This window comes from Phaethon aethereus, assembly GCF_964289735.1.
Source record: "Phaethon aethereus genome assembly, chromosome: 17".
Classification (NCBI taxonomy): Eukaryota; Metazoa; Chordata; class Aves; order Phaethontiformes; family Phaethontidae; genus Phaethon; species Phaethon aethereus.
This window is the reverse complement of record NC_138593.1, coordinates 5816498-5843200: the sequence shown is the minus strand read 5'-3', so window position 1 is coordinate 5843200 and position 26703 is coordinate 5816498. Positions and strand designations below refer to the sequence as shown.

The following is a 26703-nucleotide window of genomic DNA, read 5'->3' as shown; positions in this document are numbered from 1 at the left end:
CTTTTGAAATAAAAGGATTGCTCCATAAGAGTTGACTATACTTTGTTACTCAGAAACCTGTAGGAAATCCAGCTCAGCTACATGAAAAAGTTAAATAAGGTGGTTTTGTGTTTTTGTTTTTAAATAAACCTGAGGGCTGGATGAAGTACTTAACTACAAATTAGTAACAGAAGAGACTGTTTTAATTCACAATATTTCTTTCACTGAAAACCTTTCCATAAGTACATTTACCTTCAGTTTTTCACCAGGTCCTGAATTCAGCGTGATACATTTTTTGCCTTGAGATATTAAACTGTTCTCTGACAAAAAAAAGCACCATTTATTTTTTTAATTTCTGACTGCTACCGTGGACATTTGTGAGTCTGTAAGGTGAGATACCGTCTTTTCTAAAACCTGGTCACACACAAGTGGGTGGTTGTAATGTCGATTCATATTTTGCAAGGTGAGTTTTCTGTGGATGTTGAGGTTTTTTGTAGATTCCGCTACTTGTAATAACACTTGCAGGTTTTCTCCTACTTCTCTTCTTTAATCTTCGACTACAAACATTTTGCCAGGACTGAAGAGTCTTGGAAGTCCAGATCCACATACCACTAGTAATGCCCACAACTAATAACATAAAAATTTTGACCATAAAAATTTCTACTGCTGGAATAGAGTTATTCATCATGCAGTCTAAATTTTTAGTCTGATTGTTCATCTTGCATTTCTGTTGAGTTGCCACAATTTTCCAATAATCCATATTAAGTCTTTCATAAAAATAGCAAGCTATCACACAAGTCGCAGGCACTGTATACAAGACTGAGAAGACACCAATCCTGACCATAAGTTTCTCCAACTTGTCAGTATTTTCTCCACCTGTTTTCATCACCCTCCTGATATGAAAAAGGGCCACAAAACCAGAAAGAATAAAAGAAGTGCCAATGATTAGATAACAGGCCAAAGGAATGAGTACAAACCCTGTCAAGGCATTCACATCCATGCTTCCAACATAGCACAACCCTGTCAGCTCATCTCCAGCCACCCTTCTCATAACTAGGATCATTATGGTCTTCACAGCTGGAATGGCCCATGCTGCCAAATGAAAGTAGCTACTGTTTGCTTCAATTGCTTCGTGCCCCCATTTTTTCCCGGCTGCTAGAAACCACGTTAAAGTCAAGATTACCCACCACAAGGAACTTGCCATACCAAAGTAATACAGAACCAGGAACACAATGGTGCAGCCAGTGCTCTCCAGTCCTTCCTGGATGACATAGAGTTGGCCGCTGTCCCTGTCACAGGCAATACTTTCAGCACCTGAAAAGAGGCGAATAATGTAACCCACTGAGTAGACACAGTAGCACATTGAGAGGAAGATAATGGGCCTCTCGGGGTACTTGAAACGCTGGGGATCTATCAGAAAAGTAAGTACAGTAAAAGCGCTGGAGAAGAAGCACAGAATGGACCAGATGGCAATCCAAATGACAGCAAATTGTTTGTCATCCTTGCTCCAGTAAACATCAACCCCAGGAGTGCAGAGTGGCGCACAGGAAGCGCTCTTTTCCACATGGTGGAACTTGCCCGGATTTTCACAGGAGATTCTGCTGAGGCTGTCCTTATGCTGCTGCAGATCGTGGCCACTGCTGGGCCTCTGTGGACGAAACATGGGTGGCAGCATGCTGGATCCCCTGGGTGGCTCATCTGATCCATTGTTGGGGGCTTCCATGCACAGGTAATTGGGGTCATTCTTGTTGGGCAGTTTGCTGCAGTCTAAGGAGTCTGGCCATTTAAAATTGAACTGCTCCATAATAGGAGAGCATTTCAGCCTCGCCTGCTCACACATCACCCTGCAGGCTGGGATTGGTGTAGAGACCTGCTCTGTGCACATAGGGGCATAGAGGGAGCAGAGGAAAAATTTCAGATGGCTGTGGCAACCATACTCCACCAAGGGGGCAAACTCGTGCAGCTGAATGGCAGCTTCCCTTTGGTTTTCATGTCCCATCAGGTTAGGCATCCTCGTCATGTTGTACCCTATATCCTTGCACATGGGGATTTCTATCGGCTGGCACCTCCCGTCACCGGGGCGGTCAATGTCCATGGAGCTTATGCCCCCGCAGAAGCGGGGCAGCCAGCAGAGCACCAGGAGAGCCTGGACCCAGCTCCTCGTCGCCGGCCCCATCGCGGCAAGCCGCCGCGGCGCTGGCAGCCACGCGTGCGGCCGGAGCGCGGCTCCTCCCGCGGGCGCCGGGGCCGTGCGGGGCGCGGAGCGGCGGCGCCGCGTCACTTCAGCGGCCGCACGGCTCCTGCCGGGGACGGCGGCGGCCCCGGCCTCCGCGGGGCTGCGCGGCGGCGGGCGGCGGCCCGCAGGTCAGCATCGCCCGGGCCGCGGGCAGCGCCCCGCCGGCAGCGCAGCGGGGCGGGCAGCGGAGGCAGCAGCAACCCCCGGTCCACAGGCGCGCAAAACTTACTGCGGAGCGCCCGGCAACTTTCCCGTCCCCGGGCTTCCACTTTCGCGGTCCGGCTTTCCACCAGGCTTCCTCCTCCTCTTCCTCCTCCCCGCTACTGCCCCCTCGAAGCACGGGCAGAGCGGCGCCGCAGCTGCTGGGGTCCGGGCAGATCCGAGCGATCACTGCTTCAACTTGCCCATGTCCCGGGCGGCGTTTCGGTGCAGCGGGTTTCTCCAGGGGGTTTCCTCTTCCTAGAACGGGTCGCGGCTCCCTACTTTCTTTCCGAGAGGTGGGGACTGGTTTATCCGAGAGTAGAATAAAGGAGGAGGAGGAGGAGGAAATATCTAAGCCATTGAAGAGGGGGGCCTGACACCCCCCCTTCTCGCCGCCCTCTGCTCCGGGTTTGCCATAGGTCGGCTCTTCAGCGCTTTGCAGAGCAGGGCCGGCCCGCGTGTGCGCGCTGTGTGCCCGCGCGGCTGCCCCGCGCTAGCGGGCACGCCCGGAGCAGCTGGGGCTCTGAGGGGCGGTTGAGCCCAAGGATAAAATAACAAAAAAAACCCCCAAAACCTGTGCAGGACCCGCCTTGCATACGACACCCACTTTGCATGAGAAAGGTGAAGCTGACACGGCGATTACTTTCCAATCACTCGGAACGCCTTGAAACCTCCTTAAGGACTCTTGCAGCTTTTCCTTGATCAGCACAGATGAGAAAAAGCCCCATTTGTTTCTCTCTCCTCCTGCTTTTCCTTCCTTCCCTCTTTCCCTGCCGTTGCCCTCCCGCGAAAGTTTAACAAGATCTCTCTAGAAGGCGCCAGCCTAACCTTCCCTCCCTCCCTCAGGTAGGGAGCCGGGGGGAGCGAGTGCCTCGACCTGGGCTCTCCGGAGCAGGGGCCGAAGGTGCCTCCTCGCCCGCCTTTGTCGGGGGGCAATGCCTAACAGGGAGGATGGGTGTGGGGAGGAGGATGCATTTTATGGTGAGGGCTATAAACTCTTCGCTGCTGGGGCCGTAAAATATGGTTGCTTTCAGCCTGGAATCTCAGCTGTTTTCAAATGTCGTGCTTTGTCTCGAATTCCTAAATGAACAGGACAGGCAGGATTGCTGAAAAAGTACCTGATTACGCTTTTAATCACAGCATGGCATCACTCGAAAAGTAGTTTACCTTCCCCCCCCCCCTTAAATAAGAAACCCTAAGAGGACTAGAGACATACCCTTGGGAAAGTTACTTCATCCACAATAGAAAAGTCACAGATTTTGGAGACTGAGATCATTCTAAAGTGAGTTGTGCTTACTTTTTAAGTTAAGCTTTGAGATTTATTTTGCTTATAGGTCTATCAGAGCTAGAGTGAGGAAGCTAAATCCCAAGCCAAACTACAATTCACAATTTTACAGACTTAAAAGGAGCACTGTGATCAGAAGTCAAAAGATTAGCTCGTTTTTTTTTTTTATTTGCCTCCTTTGAGCCTAGTTTTAGCGAACATACTAATGAAGAAGGAAAATCTCTCTCTCCCTTCATTCATGCTCACCCACACAAACTGGGCTCCTCTCCATTAGTGCCTGTTTCTTATCGAAAGGAACACGGATTCTCCTGGAAACTACCAAATCCCGCAGGGTCAGAGTTAATACCCCACCAGGCTCTAGAAAGGAAACTGTTGGCTTCCTCAATTGTGATAAGGGTGAAATGGATCCAAGCAAGGACAACAAACCAGGGCTAATGTTTGTCTTTGAAAACCCTGAAGATGTGGCTAGTTTTTGCCTAGACGCAAAAGCCATCATAAAAATGTTTTAAAACAGTAGTCCTTCTTTTTGTGGCTTTTCAGAGGATCGAGGAGATTATACTTATAAAGTATTGGTCTTAGGGGCTGACATTTCCTTGGGCACTTTGAGAGTCCTTAGGGAATGTTACAAAAGCAGGCAGTGTTATGTCAAAAAAAGCTTTATTTATTTTAGTGTGTCTCTGTGTATGTATGTGTGTGAGAGAGTGTGTGTTGGGGCATTTCCATTCTTCATTAATCTAAGCCTGTTTTCTTAGTATTTGTATGCATCCTGATTCCTCTTCTAGAGAGCTCAGTTGGGGGTGGTAGGCAAGTGTGGGGAAAGCTTTTACAAGGGACAAGTAAATTCTACTTTAAAAAGTGGAATTTAAATAATATTAAAAAGTAGAATTTCAATAATGTGTAAGATGAACATATTCAATATTTGTTTTGGTCAACTTAATTGTTTGGGAGCTTTTTTTTTTTTTCAACAAGTATTTTTGAAAAGCATATTATATCACCATTCCCATTAAAGTAATCTAGAAAAAATACATGAAATAAAACATGGCCTGTTTTCTTCTATAGCACTGATAACAACCTTTTTTTTCTAAGAGGCAAAAAGAAATACAAATGAAAGCAAGGGAAAAAAAAGGGGGGGAGGAAGCCCCAACCTTTGTAGTTGTGTCTCTCTTAATTGATCTTTTATGTGCCAATTTAAATCAGCCTTGTTTTTCTAGCCATTATTTTGGCCAACACATCCCACTTTAGATCATTTCTTTTACTTTCTATATTTTTAAAGAACTATCAGGGATATCTCCCATTCAACGAGCTTGAGTCAGTGAAAGTAACAAATAGAACATTATTATAGAAAAATGAGAGCGCTGAGAAATCAGCAACTGGAAGATACCTCTGTAACTAATAAATGAAAAGAACCTTTTGATGGCTCCAGCTGAAAAGATATTTTATTTTATTTTTTTTCTCCTGTGAGTGGGATTTGAGATGTGTGATTCTATGGAGTAGCCAGGCACCCCTGCTGCTAGGCCCTGGCTAGGAGTTGGCCCCCCTCTGGCAAATGTTATGGAGAATTGGGAGGAATTTTATGGCTGTCTTTTCCCTCAGCTCTTTTTTCTTTTGTCTTCTTTGAAGAATGACTTTAGACATTTTATTTACATATTTAACCATGGATGAAAGAGGAAAAAGAAAGCATTTGGGCCGTTGTGGGAATAGTGATATGTTTAAATTAATGGAAATCTTATTAAGCTTCTAAAATTTTAAGGAAAAGATTTTTAATGAAACTTTATAATTAAACATGATTTCACATAATGTTCCAACTCACAGGAAAGATGCATTTCTCCCTCTAGCTATCCATCTCCCCACATCCCAAAAATGTGCAGAGGAATCATCTGTATCTTAAAGTCCAGCTCTTCTTCTGTCCCATAAGCAAAAGATTAAAAAACCTGAATATTTAATAAGGCATGTCATAATTCAAACCATAACTAAATATTTTGTAGGTAAAGCAAACCATAAAAAAGACAAGAAAAAGGACACCACCACCCCTCCTCCCTGCAATGGCAAAGTTTAATGCTGTGTAATCTATTGCAGTGACAGCATAATAAAATATTTTGATATGAGTAATGGTGAAAATCAAAATTGCATCTATTCTATCCATGTTAGAGTTAATGGAAATTACAGTGCTAGGCAAGGTTTTCTGAAATGGGATTAAAGAAAACCCAAATAATCCGTGTGAGATAAAATGTTCTGACACTTCAGCAGTAAAGAGAAATGAAATGATAGGCTTGGGGAGTTGAAGGGTTAATTAATACATTAAAGACTTTTGGTAAAATAGTCTAAATTATTTATGATTAACAATAGAGTGTTCTGACAGAATGTGAACTGATATTGACAATCTTATGTTTAAGAAGTCTGTAGCTATAACTGTTTTTCAGGTTTAATATTTTTGGCCAGCTGTTTATTACACAAAAAATAGAGATCAGTTTAATGTTAGTCCCATTCAATAATCCTATCCTCATCTATATAGTGTTCATTCATTCAGATACTTTTAACTGCTTACATCTGATACATGTTTCATTCTCACATACATATTTTTAAAAAACGTTAGCCATACAGAAGGTAGCAACTGTAAAAGAAAAAGATCACACACAGAAAAAGATGATAACTATTTTCGCAATTTAATAAACCTGCTTTTCTTACTGAATTTCCACTAGATATTCATAAAATTAAATAGCATGCAGAAGAATGTTTACATTTCAAACCAAATGGGCTTATTTTTTCCTAGCCGCAGAATCTTGGTAGCAGTTTTCCTCCAATACTTAAACAAACATGTCTGCCTAATAGGACAGGCATACTGAGAAATATTCCCATGCAAGTGCAAATATTCACAATGCACAAAAGTTTTAATTACCTTAGAAAGCCACCACCAACAATAGTTAAAAGAATTAAAAACAAAAACAAATCATAAATGGATGAGTGGGTTGTATAGTATCGCTCTAATACAATTTAGCTGGCTATTTTAAGGCCACTTCCCTTGAAATGTGGTTTGAAATATTACCAAAGGTTCGACGGGGTGCATTAGTGTGAATTGCAAATCAGAACATTTCTTTAATCCCCTTTTCATGGCCTGGCTTCGGATCAGTGGCATCTAAGGGACTCCCCACTGCTTCTGGCTCAGGAGGAACCATTCACTGGGGCAGCTTCCCTCCTCTATTCCCACAGTCCAGAAAACAACACCACAGACAGACACCCTCCAACTAAATTAGATTAAACTCCTTCTCTTCCACAGCACATTAGCCTTTTCACTGCCCAAGATTCATTATTCAGCTACTCCTAATTTAAAGATACAGTATTTTTCTCCTCTTAGGAACAAAAACAGCAAACAAAACTAAAGCCAAAGCAGAATAAAAAAGATTCACAGTCAGAAATAAACCCAACCATTCTAAAATTACATAAAGGTAGAAGAATATCCTTTCCACTTACACTCTTACAGGGATATTATCATTTTAAGGCACAGGCCACAGCAGAAATGTCTATAGAGACTAAAAACAAGGACAGGCCTAGTAAAAATGAAAATGCATACAGATTTTCTTTTCTTATATACACCATTCAATAAACTTCATTCATCATTCCTTTTGCATGCACTGTTTACATATCTTGCAGCCAAATCTAGACTCGTAAAGGCATAAACATAGTGAAAACTGCATATGATAGTGAGGATTAATTAGTTCTCTTCTAGTCACTTCCTCCCGTATTTTCCATCTGTAACTTCTCCCCTCTTACTTTTCAAGATAAGAACAATGTTTTTAGAACTCTCTCATTCAGGTATAAGTATGTACCTCTTCAGAAATACAGACGCAAGCAGCAAACAATAGACAGGAGGAGTAAGATCCCAAGCAAGCTGTCTCTTGGGTCTCAAGGGTCTAGATGGCTATTGCTGCACTCGCCGCATCAGGCACTGCAGGCACATGAACGAGTTCCTAGGAACTCCCAATTCTGGGCACTGCTTTATATAACATTATTTGTGTACCACCTGGATGGTGCAAAAGGTTAAAAAGTTATAATCTCTGGCCCTTAATTTTCTCTGGTTTAAGAAAAAATGAACCACCCTGCTACAGAAGAATCTTTACTCCTCGTGCTGTTTTGTAAAGCATCACTAAACTATCTTTCCAACAAAATTCCAGTACAAATACTGTGGCATTGAGCTTGCAGAAAGCTAGTAAGATAATTTCAATTTTGTTCTTCTGGAAGATCCTGAAAGACACTCTGAGTGCCTGCAGCTCCCAGTTGTAGTTTCAGTGCCTTTCTAAATTAGCACTTAGATTATGGGAAGATCATGGGGCAGATGAAAGGAATCTGAAGTGTATGGCAATATTTCTGACATATGGATATTATCCTGTTTTACTTGAAGCTTGCAGCAGATGAAAGATGTTGTGTCTGGCTTTCCTCAGTCCACGCAGAGCCTTCATACCTAGGCATTAATCTTGTGGAAATCTCCCCTCTCTGCTAGTAAACTTTTGCAATACTGTCGTCTTCCTGCTGGCCATGCATCTGATCTCCTGAACATCATTCAGTTCAGGTTTCTCACTAATATTGTATCTTTTAATTGCCTATTGCAATGCCTTAAGCATTTTGGCACCTCTGGTGCAGGCACGGACTTTCAGAAGTAAAATGATGGTAATAAATACACTTATTACTGCTAGAGTAGAGGACAGCAAGATCTATTCCCCTAATACTAAATATCATTCATGAACTTCCAAAGAAATACACAGAATACCATTTATCTGAGAGTTACTCTACTTTGCTCATGTGAAAACTTGATGAGAAATGCTGTGAAATTAGGCCTTCTTGTGAAGGTTGCAGGACAGACTCACACTTTTCAGGCCTTAAATCTCTAAAAAAAGGGGTAATGTAGCTATAGGACAGGTCTGAGGGTTGAGATTTTTGGAGGCTTACGCTCTTTCCCTTTCATACTTGTTCACTACTTGTTTTGGTGGTGGAAGAAATGGCCTGTGGGCACTGATGTACAAGAAAATTCCCAACTGCCTATAACAGTTGAAGTAGTCACATCCCAGGTTCTGTCCCCATCCTGTAATATTCAGAACAGACTGGGGACAGGACAAAAGTAAAGATTTAGAATATGCAATTAGAAAAGGAATGAGGTTTATCCGACAGCTGCCAGGGTGAGCAAACGTGGAGATCCCTGGTACTTTGACATGAAGTGTTTTCATCCTCAAGCCCAGGATTTAAGAGCCTCAAGGATGCCACAAAGAGTAATTCTCTGTCCACCACTCATGTCATTTTACTTAAGTAATCTTTTTTCAGTATCTTAATTCTTAATTTTTGATACTTTTACAACACTTTCTACATCAAAGTTTGTAAAGGTCACCAAACTTGTGCAGGTAGAAAACAATAAATAGAATTACACATTCTGTTTGTACTTCCGTAACGGGTCAGATTCAGGAAATCATGAAGATAATGCACTTACCAGAAACAAACAAAAAACCTGAAAATCAGCGTATTTTCAGACTTCTACACTTCTCGGACTTGGTATAATAATTTAAAAAACTCAACAACTAGAAGCTTTGACCTACAAAGCTTGAAACATCTCCCTCATTGAAAATCAGTGACAGCTACACTTTCTAATTCTCTTATATGCTTTTTGTAATATCTGTATTCTATAAGAAGATGGCATAGTCTTTTATCAACTGTTCAGCAGCAGAGAGTTGGGATGCAACAGACAAGTTAGTTCTCTTTATCCTATATCTTCCAAAACTATTCATTATTCTGGTATTATTTCTATGGTCTTTTTCACTTCAGAAGACTAGTTTACATTTTACAGTGCCTCACTTCATAATGCCTATATGTTTGTCCCATGCAAGAAGCAGCAAACAATTTCAGAGTTTTACTGTTTTAGAGACAGTCTCTAAACTGTCACGCAGGGAAAACTCATGTAGTGGTGAATGTCTGTTAGCAATCTACTTCATGCATTTAAGATGATTTTAAGAGGTAGGTTAAAATTCCAGACATCCTTATGTGAACCCTGATGTCTTTTCACTCTCTTTAACTTACTCTGTTGTCTTAAGGTAATTTTTATGTGTATGATTTAATAATAGTATCAACTTTAATCTTGACCCAATTTTGTCTCCCTACCTAAATGTCAAATTAATAGTATTAATCCTTGGAGGAGGGACAAAAGCATATAGGAAGAGTTGGAAAGTGATTTACAACCTAATGCAAGGGCCATTCTGGCCCAACTTCCATCCCTGAGAGCGTTGTAACAGGTGAAATGCTGTAGTTTTCTGACGTATCCTCCCTTTGTCCTTGTCTTTGACACTTCACTATGTGAGCCAGAGAAGCCTAGGCCAGCTCCTTTGCCCACTGCAGATGATACCAGGATTCTTACATGTTCATTAAGTAAATGGTAAAGATCTCTCAGGCCCTTTTATCCAACACAGTTCTTTTATAGCACTGCATGTTATATTGTATTGCACTTCACAGTAAAGGTAGTGGCAGCCACACTAACACACTTTTCTGAAGTTCTGAATAAAGGTTTTCAAATAATTTTTCAGAAGACTGGTAAGAGACATTTACTTTCCTAATACTAGACTGGTTTTCTTTGATTTATCACAGTATCTCTTCAGAAAGTTTTTACTCTAAAATTATTTTTTAAAAAAGCTGAAAAAACCTGAGTCTGGAATCCTGCAATGTACCTTCTCTCATGCTTGATACAGACCACTGTAATAAAAACATAGCCCGATACATTAGCCTTCTTAGCATGTAGAAAACAATCCTAGCATAAATTGCCTTCCTATCTCATGTTCAATTGTCTTCATAAGAGCCTTTTAAAACCGACTATAATAGCAACCTGAGTCTCTCAGTGATTTGCAAGTGTGAATTAATTAATGCTTTTAAAATCCTTGTGTGGTATTGGAGGTAAGTCCTTTTATAATGAATATAAAGAAGGATAAAATGTGATACAAAATATGTACCCTGCATCAGAAACTGAAAGAGCAGCACAGTAAGAAATAAAATTCTGGCGTTCTAATTCAAACTTTGTTCCTTCCACTAGATTAGAGTAATCTCTTTCTTTCTCAGATGTTTAACAACACCTGTCATTCACTGGACAACACTCCAAAGCCAGGTCTGAAAGGCACATATGGCGTGCATGGTACATATAGAATTGGCTATCTTGTCTCCTTGCAACAGTAGATTCTTTGTTGATGATGCCAAAACGGAGAGTACACCCTGGTAACTGCACATTAATTTAGTGCTGGACAGTTGCTAATGTGTTGTCTGGTGTGTGCTTCTTGCTAAGCAAAGTGAAGAAAGCAGAGCGTGCTACTCAAAGTCACTGAATGTCAATGCTAGGGAGCAGCTTTTTACAGACAATTAAGGATGTATCCAACTTCTGCAGACGCACAGCGAATTCATGTGTTTTCTGCATTGGTGGAGTACAGGTGTGTACCAAGCAACTGCTTTACTTCTGCTTCCTCCTGCCTTCCAAACTCAACAAATGGCCTTCAGCATATAGAACAAAATTCAACTATTTTGGTTAAGTGTGCTTAAAAAGAATCAGTGTAAATGGAGAGCTGCGTGAGCACACTAAAGCTTTGCATCAGTGCACCTGGAAAAGTGCAGGTCTTCAACAGTGACGCTGTGAACTTTGCTGGCCACCGTCAGCTGAATTGTCCAGTGTAAAGCAGGCCAGAGCACATACATCGTTGCAGCATGAAATGGTATGATGTTTTCTTTCAGGTGGATAACCACCACTGTGAGGGCCAAATCCTGGTATTATTGTAAGCAAAGGCTTTGGTGTGCTGTTCAGTAGAAGCAGTCACTGTCTTTCCAATTACATAATTCTTCAAACCCATAGCTATTTTGGCCCATTCCTATCATGGCACTGACCCACACTAGGATGGGTTTTTCTGTGCTTTGGTCCTGCGTCTTGTTTTATGTAAATTCTATTTTGAACTACCTTTTTTGCTTGGTTTTCACCTCTAGTGTTATGTGATAATTCTTCAGAATATGGGCAGAGAATTCAACAGAATTACTGTGTGAATGGTCTGGGGCCTAAATTTTATCCTCACCTATTCCAGAATAAATCAATATCCACTTGAATTTCACTAGTGCTAGAGGGATATCCAGCAGTTTGGGCCAAAAGAAATCTGACTTCTATGATGCAGTTATTCTTCTGTGATGGATCTGAACTAAAATCTAGTAATTCAAAGTTGCCCATATGTGTAAGATAGGTATATGATATTCCCCATATGTATATGTTATTCCCCAATATAGAGTATGATATGTGGAGGAAGTACCAATTCCACAACAGCTTTGTGGTTTACCCATTCTTACATTCTTCCCTGGGCATCTGCTAGAGGGCACTGCCAGAGACAGGATATCGTTCTAGATGGACTTTTGGCCTGACCTGCATATCCATTCTACATTCTTACGTTCTTAGGTACCATAAATGGATGGTATGGGTTTAATCACTGCTGAATGTTGCTCTTGGACATTCTCCATCTGGCATTTTGATTTTAAGGGTGTGATGGCAATCACACATTCTCTGAAGCAAGCATGAAAAGTGAGAAATTTAAATACCATTGTTTGGAATGCTATTTATTATTTCCAGATCACAAAAAAAAGAGATGCTTTGTGTATCTCGCAAGCAAGAGGCACAAGAGAGACTGATCCAGTAGTTAAGGCAGGCAGAGGTCAGTTCTGTCCAAAAGCCACAGCTGATGTGTTTGTACTACAGTCTTTCTCTTATCTGCTGACACTAGAAACTAACCATAGCTGGTTGGCCGAATCTCTAAGACTGTGTTTTGGGCCAGAGTGTCTGTTGGCTATTTGAGCCCCACAATCACTCACAGCCTAAACTGCAGCCCATCCTCATGTCACAAAATCCAATCTCTTCTTTTATCCTGGAACCCAACTCATCATACATAACCTGACAAGACTGTATTTCCCATGTTAAAGCATTAGACTGAGAATCAATATGGCTCAAATCCACAAACTGCCATCATGGCACAGAATAAGACACATAAAGCTCTCCTATACAGTGAAGTTATACCAGTATGAAATATGGTGAGGAAGTGTTACATTTAGATCACTCTCAGATGTTCAGATTTTTTTTCCTATTTTGTATTATTATTATTACTACTACTATTATTATTTGGAAATGATTAAAACAACATGGGTGCAAAGACCCGCTTAGTCTGAAATACTTGTATCTGCATAGGGAAGTGCACAGACAACACCATGGTTTAAATATATTGATATAGTATTACTGGAAAAAGCCTCTGCACATGAGCGCGATGTCTAACTTTGTGTTTCCCCTATCTTTAAATGAAGACTACTCTGCTTGATGTGAGTGAATGAGAAGTGCTCAGGCACTGCAGTGTTGGAATATACTATCACTTCATGAGAGAGTGATCAGAAAATGCAGACATTTGGGAAGATACAGATAGACCTTTTTAGAATGATTGCAAGTTCAGTACACATAACATTCCAGTTTTGGCAATCTCATGTTCAAGAGCACAGAAACAGTGTTACATGTTGCACACATTAGGCAACCGAGTATACAGAATCAATTCAAAGCAGCTGTTGAAGATCAGAAATTTTAGGGGAGCTATAGGGTGAATTCCTCCATCTATACATCTTTTTTTGGAAGGGGGAATGCAAAGGAGGAGGGAATGAAAAATTGATACTGCTCTGTGCTCCAGATGAAAGAACAAACATAATTTTATTTTCTTTAATGACTGCACTGGATTCTGAAATTAAACCCAGCGGGTAAAAAGATCCTGTGCAGATTTCAAAAGAGATCATGTAGTCTGTCCATGTGCTAAGGCAGGCACATTTTTTAAGCCCTGCCATGTTCTGTAAAACTGAAAAGGGGTTATTCCTGTAAGCATTCTGCTTTTCAAAGCCATCTATCTCTCTCCACCTACCCCAAGTCAGTGGATATTACAAAATAAATGTCATCCTAACTTTAAATGTCATTTTGTGGTTCCTCCCTCTAACTTTAGAAGGAGAATTTCTGTATACTCTGCATTAAATATTGTTAGAGCTCAACATACAGACAGCACTCTTTTTTTTTTAGCCTCTCAGCAGAGCCAGACAAAAAAAAAAAAAGAAAAAAAAGAAAAAGCCAAAAAACCAACAAAAAACCCAGCCGTATAAATAACTGAATATAATCCCCAGTACAGATATTAAACCAATTGAACTGAGAATAGCTAACCTTCACTCTGAACTCACTCCAGCTGCAGGTTAATGCAGTTAATTGCAGAGCACCTGGTCTAAGCCTCAGGTATATGAATCATCCCCACAGCACACCTTTCAATCTTTTATTCTTATGTAATGCCCTGGGGCAGCTGACAGTGCCTGTTTAAGCTTTGTTCCTAGTGGGTGTGCCAATACGCTGTCAGAATTCCCTTATTATATGCAAAAGAAAGGTTGTACTTTAAAGCGTATGTATGTATCTCCAAGGTTGTGGTTTGAGGATACACTGTCTCCAGTAGCAATACTGACTTAACACATACCTACCTTGCCTCCAGAGGAGCCTCTGCTGCGTGGTTCTGCTCCCAGGCTCAGTGTGCATTCCACCAGTTTCGCTAATGCAGCTGTTTGTGGGGTCGTGCTGTGAACTGGATCAGGAACTGAGTCATCTTAAAAATCAATCCTAACAATACTTACACATTTTTAACACCAAAACAGTGCATAACATTAGGCTAGTATTGCTTCTGGAATCAGCACATTCATAAATGGTGGCTTGTGAGTGTGGATACATAAAGCAATATGTACATATATATGTGTATACATGTGTGCATTTATTTGTATGTGTTTGTAAGACAGAAATATTTTTCAGTGTCTATGGACATATACATTACTTCAGCCACTCATACAAATACATCCCTTTAAGACCATGGCTAGTGCTTTTGAGTTTGGTAAGTTCTTTTTTAACTCCATAAGTGAATTGCTTAGCCTTTATCCATGGAAAGACTGTTCTTAAACACAAATGTATTTATAACATCAAGAGTAAAAAGGCAAACTGAATTAACTGTTTACCTAAATACTATAATGTATATGCACATAGCATATGTACAACCATGTGTGTTTTATAAATAAATATCTAAGTGCACATGTATTGGGCACTGAAATGCCTACAGGGTCTTTTGGTATGGGTGAACGCTTGTAGATACTTGTAAGTTCTTGCTAGTCTGGGATTGATTATGTCCTGCTTATTAAAGTGGTTTGCAGCTTTAAACTGGTAAATATCATTTTAGAAGGGTGGGACAATGTTTTGAAAATAGTTGGTCACTGCCTTATCTTGCACAGACATAACTATGAAAGTACGATCTTATTTATCTTACCATGTATTAACTGAATTAAATTTCTTTACATAGGTTTAATGCAATTGTGTCACATGACATCATTCAACTATAGGTGATACATAGATAAAGAACATGAAACTGAGGGATATAAGGAAGGTTAGTGGGGAAAAAGTTGTGAAGAGAAGGCGAATGAGCTGCATCGAACATGTACTTTATACACAAAATTAATGATAGCTTGTACAAGAATTGTATTATAAGAATGACAGTCTGGAAACTGTAAAACTGCGCTCTCTTTGGCAATACTGATTTCTTGTTTCTTTGATGTGTGTTAGCACAGAAGATTAGGTTACTCCTTAAATTACACACAAATAACAATCAGACGCTGTCACAACAATCATGCTGTTGTCATCTTTTCCATTATGCCATTCCACTTACACTGTTTGGCAAACTACCACTCAAATATCAAAGTACATATTCATAATGATTATGATTTCAAGCTACTTATTTTCAATCTGCCTGATACTTATTTTTTTGCCTCTTGCTTCATTAAATGTCCCCATATATAAATGAGTATGTTACGAGTCTAAAATCCTAAATTTCTGATTTCATAGCATCTGATGTTGCTTTGCCCAAGCGTAATAAAGGAGCAAACACAAGGGAAGTGTTTAGCTATGTACTGTAAGCCTTCACAAGTAGAAACCTTCTGGGAAACTGGGATGCTAGACTTCCAGACAAAAAAGGCGAAATCTGCTTTCGCAGAAATTAACATCAAAACTCCTGCTGACTTACATGGAATCAGGACTTTGTAGCTGGAGAGGTCATGTTCAAATGCAACTTCGGAGCTGACAGTGAGACCACACCTCAAGGGTGAATGACAGATCCAAAAGAGCAGAGCATTCAGCTACCCTAACAAGCTACAGAGGAGTTCCATTTTATAGAAATAAGAATTTCTATCTATGATGCCTGATTTGGGATAGTTATCTTTGATGACCCATAGGAAGGCTTGTGACTGTATCTTTAGCTATGGATAAGATTTAAATAAGCTAAATAATTTCCTTAGTTACACTCTGTTTACTGTCAGTCACAGGGTAATCACAATCCAATCAATATTCAGACAATCTGAGGTCATTACAGTATCTCTCCCTTTGTAATCAGCATTGGTTCATTCAACTGGGTGGGATACTTCGTCATAAATTGTAATGAGACAGATGTGCATCTACCCTGACCTGGCAGGAGAATCCAATTCATGCAATTTATTATCTAAAATAGTCTACTTGAGTTCAGGCATAATCTTGATTTATAGTAGATGAGTTATCTTTCTGTAAGGGCCTGAACAAAGTGCATCACTTAAGCTCTTTCACTTAAGCTCTTTAAGGAATGCCAAAGTGATACACAGTGGAGAATTTCACCTTGAGAAATGGGGTCCCTCTCACATTCTGCCTCTAAAACAGAATATATTAAAAAGTCAGCAGTGATTCAAAGTCCATGGCATAAGTGGGAAGTTGCTCCAGCAACCCTAATTTTGTTCAGTTACAGGCTCTAGAATTTAGCCTAATGCTTTTAATGTCTTCACTGTCCTTGGCTTTAGCTTTATTAAAAATTCAACTTGAAATTCAATTAGATGATACTTTATGTTATTGGAGTAACTATAGTTTTAGCATCAGTTTGGTTATTTACTTCCCATTTTGCTTTTCCAAGTCGAAACAGTGAAATAATACAGTTACCATAATCTCCCTATTTCTACTGATCCCAGGTATTCCTGGAGAATCTTTTTTTTCCAATTCTAGAACAAGTGTTTGTAAAAATGCTCTGTCAAAGGCGAAGCAGAGAATAGACACAAACCTTCTTGACTCTTATGATGAATGCCTGCTGGCATAGGTCATAAACTTTATATCATTTATTCCAAACAAAAGCCTGCTATTATGTAGTGGGGGTTATCTGTAACAGGGGAAAGAAAAGAAGAATGTTTGCTCTTGTTTCTGTAGTTCAGTTTGATTTTATTACTATTTAGCTGATATTACAGTCTTCTTTTTTCTAAAGAGGGAAAGAAAAAAAGTGTGGACTTCAGTTTCTTTAGCTTCTAATCTCTTGCCAAATGAATTAGCTAGAAGCATTTTTACTGACAACATACAGGCTAAGCTGTAACAGTTCTGACTCATCTGTTGCTGTCCAGTCTCCCTTGAGAATTAGTTTACCGTAGCCAAGGAAAGTTTTGGTCCACATCTATTAATCTTCCTCACTAGTGGAGATACTTCTTTGAGCCAGGGATGTCACTGCCTTATGAAATGGTAGCACAGGAGAAACCCACCCAAGTTTACGGGCTACGGCAAGTAATCAATCACTGCAAACAACAGTGCCATGCAGACAAGATTTAATAAGACGAATGAATGGAACCAGCTAAGCCCCCAGGGACAGATGAACCTACTTCTCATTTTCTGTTTATTAAAACCATTCATATCAATTTGTCATGTGGAAGCATTTAGTTCATTCAAGCACAAGTGTAATTTAAAAATCCTGTTAATAATACTTCAAAATACAGACTGTCAAATTCTTTACACACAGGTGATATGGGAACCAGAGTGGCAGCTTAAGATACCTAATTCCAGTATCAATGCAAGATTTACTAAACAGTGGGTCAAACTCATTTTTTCCATAAGTTCTCTGAAGCTAATGTCATTACAGGAGGCATGAATTTAGGAAAACACATCCATTCACTGCCCTCCAAAGGCCAGATACAAACTTCTCTGAAGTTGCTATTTTTTTTTTTTCATCAATTTTCTGAGATTTATCTAATTATTATTTGCTCTAACTGGCTGTGAACTGAATTGAAGAAACTTGTAAGAGTTCCTGAAAAACTCAAATAGTTTTTTTCCTCAGGAGTAAGAAGCATCTTGCAAGCTCTTAGAATGAGGATACTCATTCTGGCTAAAAGCCACTTGCTGTATTTTGCATACTCACTGCAGGTTTCCTTATATGTGCTACCGAAAGGGGCCAAAACACAGACCTGCTTCACTGGGCAGAACTAAGTCAGGCCATTAACAGTTGCAGTCATTACTCTTGGGAGAATGCTCTTTGCAAGACATTTAATGGGAAAATTTATACAAAATAGGTAAATTGCTAGGGAGCTAGCCTTGTCACCCTGTTTCTCTGCATCAGTCCTTGTGCAAATGTATATATTTTTATGAATTGGAAAGATCACATTTGACTCAGTGTTCTACCTGTCTCCACAGTGAGTTGTGCTTCTGGGCTTGATCCAAAGCCTGTTGAAAGGACAATCTCTTCATTTACTTGAACTACCTCTAATTCAAACCCTATAAATGTCAGTTTAAGAATATGACAAACATCTGTTTGTGGACTTTGGGAATGTAATTGCCAAAGAGCAAGTTGAGGAGCAAAACAGAAGTCTTCCTGGTGTGGCCTTGGCTTTGCCTTACCCTCTCACATTCATCGCCAATAAGCCAGACTCTTAGCCCTAGCATAACATCCATCTTCACATATATAATTAGTATCACACCTACAGGCTCTGTGTCTTTTAAATAATCCTTTGATGAATGCTAGAGATATTAAACATATTATTAGAAGGTGATGGTATTTAGAAGAAGAAAAAAATGCTATGCTTCCTCACTGCTTTGTTCTTTTGAATTATTGCATGGTAGAAAAAGAAAACAAAACCATTTCTCTCTTCCAAAAGAATATACAAAATGCTGCTACAGATTTGGTGGAACTGTTTTAGGTTCAAGTAGTTGCTAATAACCTAAGGCAGGAAGGAGAGGAAAGGCAACCTCAAACTCTCAAAATATACAATAAACTCATGGTTCAGGAACAGCTCAATACATGACAGCCTATAAACCTCAAGGCCAGGAATTGAAACAACAGCTTGGTATGAAGTGACCAGACCAGACCTCCCTCCTTAAACTAAGAGACTACAGTACCTGGTAAAGTTTTATAGCCCTAACAAGATCTTTAACAAATTAAAGCCACTGCAACTATGACTTTGTTCTTTCTTTTCAAGTTGCTCACCTTCCCATTCCTATCCAGCAACACTACTGCCCAATGGATGGTTTCAATTCACGTCCCAGAATGGTACAAAGCTTGGTATTCATACAATAAACCTTTCAAAGAAGAATTTAGGTTTATTGGAGTTGTTTAATTGTTGTAGAAGCTCCGTTATAATAAAGACTTCTGTCGTTTTTGTCTCTTTGTTATAATTGACTAAATCTATTAGAATATATTCATAGCCAAGGGAAGACTGGGATCCTTGTGACTGCACTTATATTTGCATTATTTATGTAGCAACAAGAACTAGATAAGGGAAAGAAATAAGATCCTTGATCATCATCTCGTTTGATCATCTCCCTCTTCCCCCACCACTTATGCAGAGTACGCCACAGCGATATTTTGGTTCGTAATGGGAGTTCCACATATCAGTTCCAGGAATACTGCACCAAAATTTACCCAACATTTGAAGGTATGTGGGGTTGCTATGTTCTGAGGCTTTACTGTAGGATTATCTTTCTGACTGTGGCAATACTGGTACCCCAAATAGCAGCCTGCGAATTCCTGAGCATACACACTTGCAGTATAAACTATCCTGTGTTGCCTTCCTCCCCAGTAAACAGGTAGTCAACATGCAGTGCAAGCATGAGAAGGAAATGGAAATGATACAAATATTTCTTCACGAGAAGTCAGTCTAAACTGTTCATGTAGAAAAGAACTGGACCAGCAGCAGTTCAGTTTACCCTCAAAGCTATACCAGCTCTCAGCATGGAATCCAGGTTCTATCTGCTTTTGCTCTCCCAGCTAGGCAGATGTACCTATGCATACTGCACGTTCACTTCCCATAGTGCTGTGGATGTTCAGTAATTTTTTTCTTTCCTCCCTCTAAGAGCCTTCTGTTTTCTGCAGACTTGCACTGCTTAAATTCCTAGCCAAAGAAAGGTGCCCATCTGAACACAGGCAATGGTCCAAGGGAGTCCCTTGGCATACAAATATGAGAGAGACACAGCAAGCATTTTCTTTCAGTTTAAGTTTAAGCTTTAAATGACATTCCATAAAGTGTCTTTCCATTCTGTTCAGGATAGCTCTTGGTTTTAGTATGAGTCTACCAGAAAGTAGCAAATTGGTATCAAGACTTTGCACACTTAAAGGAAAGGGCAAGCATATTCATACACAATAAGATGTAAACCATGTCAGTGAGCAGAAAGAAAATGCTAGGAAAATCCTTTCCTATTACATGTATGGAGATTTGGGTTTAGTTCTAGATAGTTTTGCATTTGAATTAGCATTTTGAATTCATTGGCAGGTTTGGCATGTGCCTTTCTATTGCTTACACAGGAGCCTAAGTAAGAATCAAACAGAAATCCTGAGGATGTTGTACTTGAAATTGGATCTGCATTTGTTAGGGAGCTTTCATGGTCCAGGTGTAAAATCTCCAATAAACATTAGACGTAACTCAAACAGAGAAAACCACCCCCTAGTTTGACAAGCTGCTAACTACAAGGCCACAAAGTACAAAGAAGCAGCTTCTGACATCAAATCGCATGGTATTCTTAAATGACACCTATAAAACTAAAATTAGTCAAAACTCATTCTTTACCAAGGCTTGGAGCTGTGTTTACTGCACACTGAATAAAAATCCCCACAAAAGTTCCCGTTGCTGAGACTAAACTTGTAAATTACATTCCCCAAATATCCTCACTGCAGATTTAAATCTTACTTAATGTACTTTGGAAGGTTCTTCACTGACTTTAGTGGTTATTCTCAAAAAAGTAAAACAAGCTTTTACCCCCCCAAAACATAGAAAATAACACTATTCAGGACAAAAAAACCCTAGAATTTTTTAGGGTGTTGCTGCTCATTAAAACTGCAGGATTGACAAATAAGTTTACTAGAATATGTAGTGAAAGTCTATACTAAAGGTGGGTCATTTCCACTTAGCTGAACATTTCTTCATGATTACTAGGTAAACACACCAATGACGAGTTGTTTTCACATTTTCCATAATATATCTCAACCGTAAATGGCATTTTGCTATGAGATGCTAAATGTCTTATGTAATGTCTTTTTTACACTATTGCTGATTTCCTAGAATGTAATGTTTTGCATTTCATGACTTGTAAATTTAGCAGACTATCTTTTCTAAGAGAAATTAATATAATTTGGAATTATATTAATGGAATCATATTATGGAATCTTTTACCTCCGACTGTCTCTAATTCCTTCTTCAAAACTGTGGCCCCTTCTAAAATCCATGTCCACTGACTTTACTGGGCTTTTGATCAAGCTGTTGGTAGAGAATTGCTCTACGTAAATGCATCTCTGTGTCAAAAAATCTTAGCACAATTTCTGATGTTCTTCAAGATAATAGCTGTCAACATCAGTGACTTCTTTGGCTAGGCTGAAATTCTATTTCTGTATTGTGAGTCTCTAGCACCCGAAATGGAGCAGACAACATGCATGCAGCAGAGTGCATCGTGGAAATGTATATGCTCTCTTACATTCAAGTTCAAATTACAAGCAGTTCATGAACAATGTGTTAAGCATTGCAGTTACTGATTACAGAATTTAAGAGTTGAGTCTGGTGGTTTATAACAATAGCTTATCAATGTCTATAGGGAATCTATTTATTTCTTGGCCCTCCCCTACAATTTCCAAGCTCTGAAACAGAAGTGCTGTGCAATTGACTGTCTTGACGACTCGCAGTGAGAATAAAGTCTTATTACTTGAACTTCCATTAGGAGAACCAGAATTGAATAAAATTCTCTTTCCATCCATGTAACAACATTGACACAGATAAGACTTCAAAAACCATTAACCATCTCTCCAGATTCAAAATTATGTCTTTTCTTTTCCTGTAACTTACCAAATTATTTAACTTCATTGCAACATATGCATTTTCATTTCATGATTCTACTCTACTTTATTACACTTGTCCAAAGAAATAGAGGAGAGAGAATATCTGTGATATAACAGTGATGGTGAGAAATATGGAAATAATGTTATCTGTAAATAACAATATTATAACATTTGTACAATTAGTTGTATATATAAAAAAAATAAAACATGAACACACTCTTAGAATTGCATCATTTCGCATTTATGTTATTTATGTTTTTTTCTGTAATGGATATTTTATTCTATCTGAATGGTAGCCCATAGACCTCTTTTCACTTGTTCAGTTGGTTGAGCTTGAGTGTTTGTTCTTACTTCTGTTTACTCTAATAGAACATCCATTATATTCCAGTTTAAAGAAACGGTTAATCTCATATTACCCTGTAACAGTGGCTTTAGCTGTGGTTGTCCATAAGCAGCACAGTGCGATAAGCACCCAAAAAGAATGTTTCCCACTTAGAGGGTTTCATCAGCAGGTGTAGCTGACCACACACAGTTGTAGGAGATCCAGATACATGTGACCTATTAGAAGTAGTCCAGAAATCTTGGATAGTTGTGGTCATATACACAAAGGCAGCAGTTTTGCTGGGGCACAAGTCAGTGTGACAATTTTATATGTTTTCAGAAGCTGACTAGGTTTCTGCAAGTCACGGAATCAAGGAAACACACTGCCCACTGTCAGCCCGTGCACCTATTTTAGCACCAATACAGGGAAGAAGGGAACACAAAATATGCATAACAGTGGGGGAAAGCATGACTTCAGAATGATATTGAATTCATCCCTAGCTTTTAGTGTCTGTACCTCTGTGTCATAACGCACAGACAGAATCTTGTAAAATAATTTTATCTAGGTACTTGGGCTTGCGTCTTTTTGCATCTGTATAGCTGTGATTGCACAGAAAATTCTTGGTAAATATAGGGTCCTATATAAGGGATTGAATACCTGTTGATAGTCAAGCCTCATACTGTCACAAACCAGAAAAATCTCATCATTCCTGCGATGTCTTCCTCACTTGAATAACCTCAGGGCTTTACTGGAGGTACATGCATGGGCTATAACACCATAACTTTCCAAGACAAAGCAGCATACCAGAAATTTGGACTTAGCTCCTAGCAAATGCTGTGCAAGGTCCAAGATACACTCAGCGTCCACTGAGTAGGTGACAATGCAAAGGCCCATGGTCTATATTCAAACCAAAGACTACTGCAGTTCAGAACATCATATTAGCATCTTGCCAACATTAAGCTAAATTCAAATGTTATGATAGCAATATAAGGTTTTATAACACTTAGAAAAAAGTATTGATTTTCTTACAAACTCTCCTGACACCAGATTTGGTAAGGTAAGAGCTGGAGGGGTGAAGCAATGTGCCAGTAAGAGTTTGTTTTCTTCTGCCAAAGAAACTGCTGTTTTCAAGGCAGACTCAATTAAACGCAATGGATGTTACCTTGAGGAGCTACTTTGTTTACATTTCAAAGGCCTAGTCCTCTTGTTAGACTGATACTGTTTCATGCAGCTCCTTAATGAAAAGCATTTGTTTGGTATTATACCTCAACAGCAAATTAGATTCTCCCAAGACAGTTTGACTATGTGAGAAAGCCTTTGTGACTGCCCAGACTTCTGTGGTGTCGTTAAGATAACGACCCTCACATCTGCTCTTTCAAATGCTGTTCTCAAGGAAAACATAAAAAATATTCAGATCTTTTACAAATTCAGAGGGTTTATCACCCCAAGTGGATTTAGATAACTTATTTTCCCCCTAAATTGCTGAACTCAACTTGAAATAAATTACAATAGTAAACATTTTGAAAGTTTTTCTTGTCCACTGACTTGTCCCTTTCAGACAATGTCCCTTTCAGACTCTGAGAGTGTCCAATTATAGCAAGTAGCAGTAGCAGGTTTTCAGAGGTTTTGGAAAGGTTTTCACTATACCGAGAAATGAAAATGACGTAAAAGTGGCAAGGAAAATGACTGCAACCATGTCAGATATTTCCTGTCTCTTGCTTCTCTTCTATTGTAATTTAAAAAAAAAAGGGTGCTCTCTTCCTCTACTATTTCCACTACCAATGGCTAGAAATGAAAGTAAAAGTCTACCTGTAAGTTACATTCAAAGAATCTTTGTGATACAATCCAGAGAAAGCTACAAGAACTCCACTTAGTTTGAGGAGCAAACTGCTGTAATATAAAATAGCTATGAAATGTTTATATATGTATAAAGAACCTAGTAAGGAAATGTTTTAATACTCACCACTTTAGTGGCTAGCACATGATAGAAAATAACTATAATTTGTGTGGTGAGAGATCTATGTGGTGAATACTGTTCTGGAGTACGTGCCAATCAAAAATCCCTTCAGCTAAATGATCAGCTAAAATCTAAAAGCCATGTTATTTTTTCTGTTATTCCTGGTGTGCTATTGCGGTCAAGTTTGCAGTGCTCCCTGAATGAAGCGTGGAAGATTCATCACAATACTATGAATATATTTAGAAGAAAACACCATAATTAAGATTTATTTATATTCACACCTCAAAATCACTTCAGTATTGTTTGTCTCACACAGAAACTGAGCACATGTCAGTCTATTGCCAACTTTATAGTCAGTCACTGGGCCTGCTAAACAAGGTAGTTTTCACTTTGCCAAAGAACACTAGAAACACTGTATCCTCCACCAGAAGAGCCTGAATGACAACTGACTTATATTAGGAATTCCTTGTGTTCAACCAGCTACTTGATGTGAGATAAAGAGTGTTGATGAAAACAGACAGAACCCAGTTTCAGTCTTCTCTTGGGAAGAGCGAAGACCCTTTTTACATAGGGACAAATTCATTCCTGGGATAAGGCTTTTTACTTTAGTGAAATTACACCAAGGATGAAAACAGGTCATCTTGTTTTGTACTACATGCTCCACATTAATGATGAAATAAACTGGGTCTCAAAGGAAAGGTGATGAAAAGTCAGCACTGATGCTTTGTTGTGATTTCTTTTAAACTATAAAACCTTCTAACGCTTAGTTTTTAAAATATATTAGTTTGATTTATCATTGACTTATGCAACACTCGGTGCAATGACAACTAAAAGCTAGTTGTCTACTACTTTCTGAAATCATCCTGACCCAGCAAAGCATATGTTATCATAGCCCTCACAAAGATATCAGAAATCACCTGCCTTAAGTATCCAACTGGAGGAGGGGAAAAAAAAACCCACCACAAAGGCTTTCTAATTATTCTGGATACCTCCCGTTTTGTATTCTTGATTTGTGATGCTTTAATGAATCCTGATTCTCAAAAAAATGCTGGGTACCTGTTCACTGAGAATTAGGCATATCACACTAGGCATCCAAAGACAGTTTATGGAAAGATTCAAGGAGAGCAAGCATAACTGAATATTTTCTTTATTTTATGATTCTATCCTGGTCTGAACTATAGTTTTTGTAACCTGAACATCTCTTTTGTACTATTCTGAATGTATTTATAGTACTCTATAGTGGTGGTTGCAAATGCTGCAGTCATACTATCATGAAGAGTTGGCTATATTGCTTTGACCATGCTATTATTTGAGTTATTTTACAACAGTTTTAAATGGCTGAGAACTGCACAGAGATGACTCAATTGTATCATTAACTGGGAACAGCAACTACGTGTTAACAATCTGTAACTACCCCTGAACAATGTAAACAGGAAGCCTGGTGCTGGAAATTCATTTTGAGGATTTCCACTGTTCTTGCAGATAATGTTTCAATGATCCTAGGTCACAAATAGAGTCACAAATTAAAAAACGTCTTCACAAAGTGCCAGCTAGGAGTTTTAACTGTTGCTGTACCAAAAGAATAGATATTTTCAGCAGTTCTAAAGAGATTTTATGTCGCTACCTTCAACACAACTTTGGGACATGGTTTAGTGGGCATGGTGGTTTGACAGTTGAACTCGATGATCTTAAAGGTCTTTTCGAACCTTAATGATTCCATGATTCTATGATTCTATGACATGAAAAGTTTCACAGCATTTTAGTTATATCGTAATGAACTCCCAGTGACATGTCTGACATAATGCGTATCATACCCATCACACATTTTTATGATTAGAAAGATAATATCTACTAAATAGTAGCAAGAGTATTATGTAAATTAAAATGATCGTTAGACCTCAAAAATTATCCTCTCCAAATCAAGGTAGTCATGAGCTGTTCTTGTAGTGACCATACCTCTACTAGAAAGTTTTCATTTTACTTTGGGGATTGGCCAGAAATTTGGCCAGTCAGAATTTTAAAATGTGAAGAGAAATACAGACAACTAGGGTTTACATGACATATATTCAGAAAAAGATGAAAGTTTGACTAGATGGGAAAGGAGTTTCAAATCCAATTCAGAACCACAGCAAGTGGGTTTGATCACACACTCAAACCACGTCTAAAGTACATCCTGGTTTCTTGATAATCCAGACCTAAAGAGCATGTACCACAGCTCGCTCCCAGCATTTGCACTGGGTTCCTGATTCATGGAAACTGGGTCATGGGGTGAGGGGAGAGCAAGTGACCTAACACTGCTGCTTTCCTGAGGAGTTGGAACACAGCTGGAATGCCCCTCTTGTGGCAAACTGCTCAACAGATTAATTCAAATTAAGTCACAGGAAATAAAATTCAGTTAATAGTGAAAAAAAAAAAAGTGCAAAATACTGCAAGATCTTAAGTACTTTCTTGAATATGGTTATAAATGTAAACATGTTGCTTCTATATTTCCATGACTACAGAGTGAAGTGACCATGTGACTGAAGTGCTGCCAGGACAATCCTCTCCACT

At 39.3% G+C, this 26703-nt stretch overlaps 1 protein-coding gene across 1 annotated transcript; it reads right to left on the bottom strand.

Moving 5' to 3' along the window:
- Nucleotides 1-397: 397 nt before the first annotated feature.
- FZD10 (frizzled class receptor 10) lies at nucleotides 398-2155 on the bottom strand (the record flags this gene model as incomplete). Its single annotated transcript, XM_082007498.1, has 1 exon — nucleotides 398-2155. The coding sequence occupies one exon, from the start codon at nucleotides 2153-2155 to the stop codon at nucleotides 398-400; it is 1758 nt and encodes a 585-aa protein (XP_081863624.1).
- Between the last annotated feature and the right edge of the window lie 24548 nt (nucleotides 2156-26703).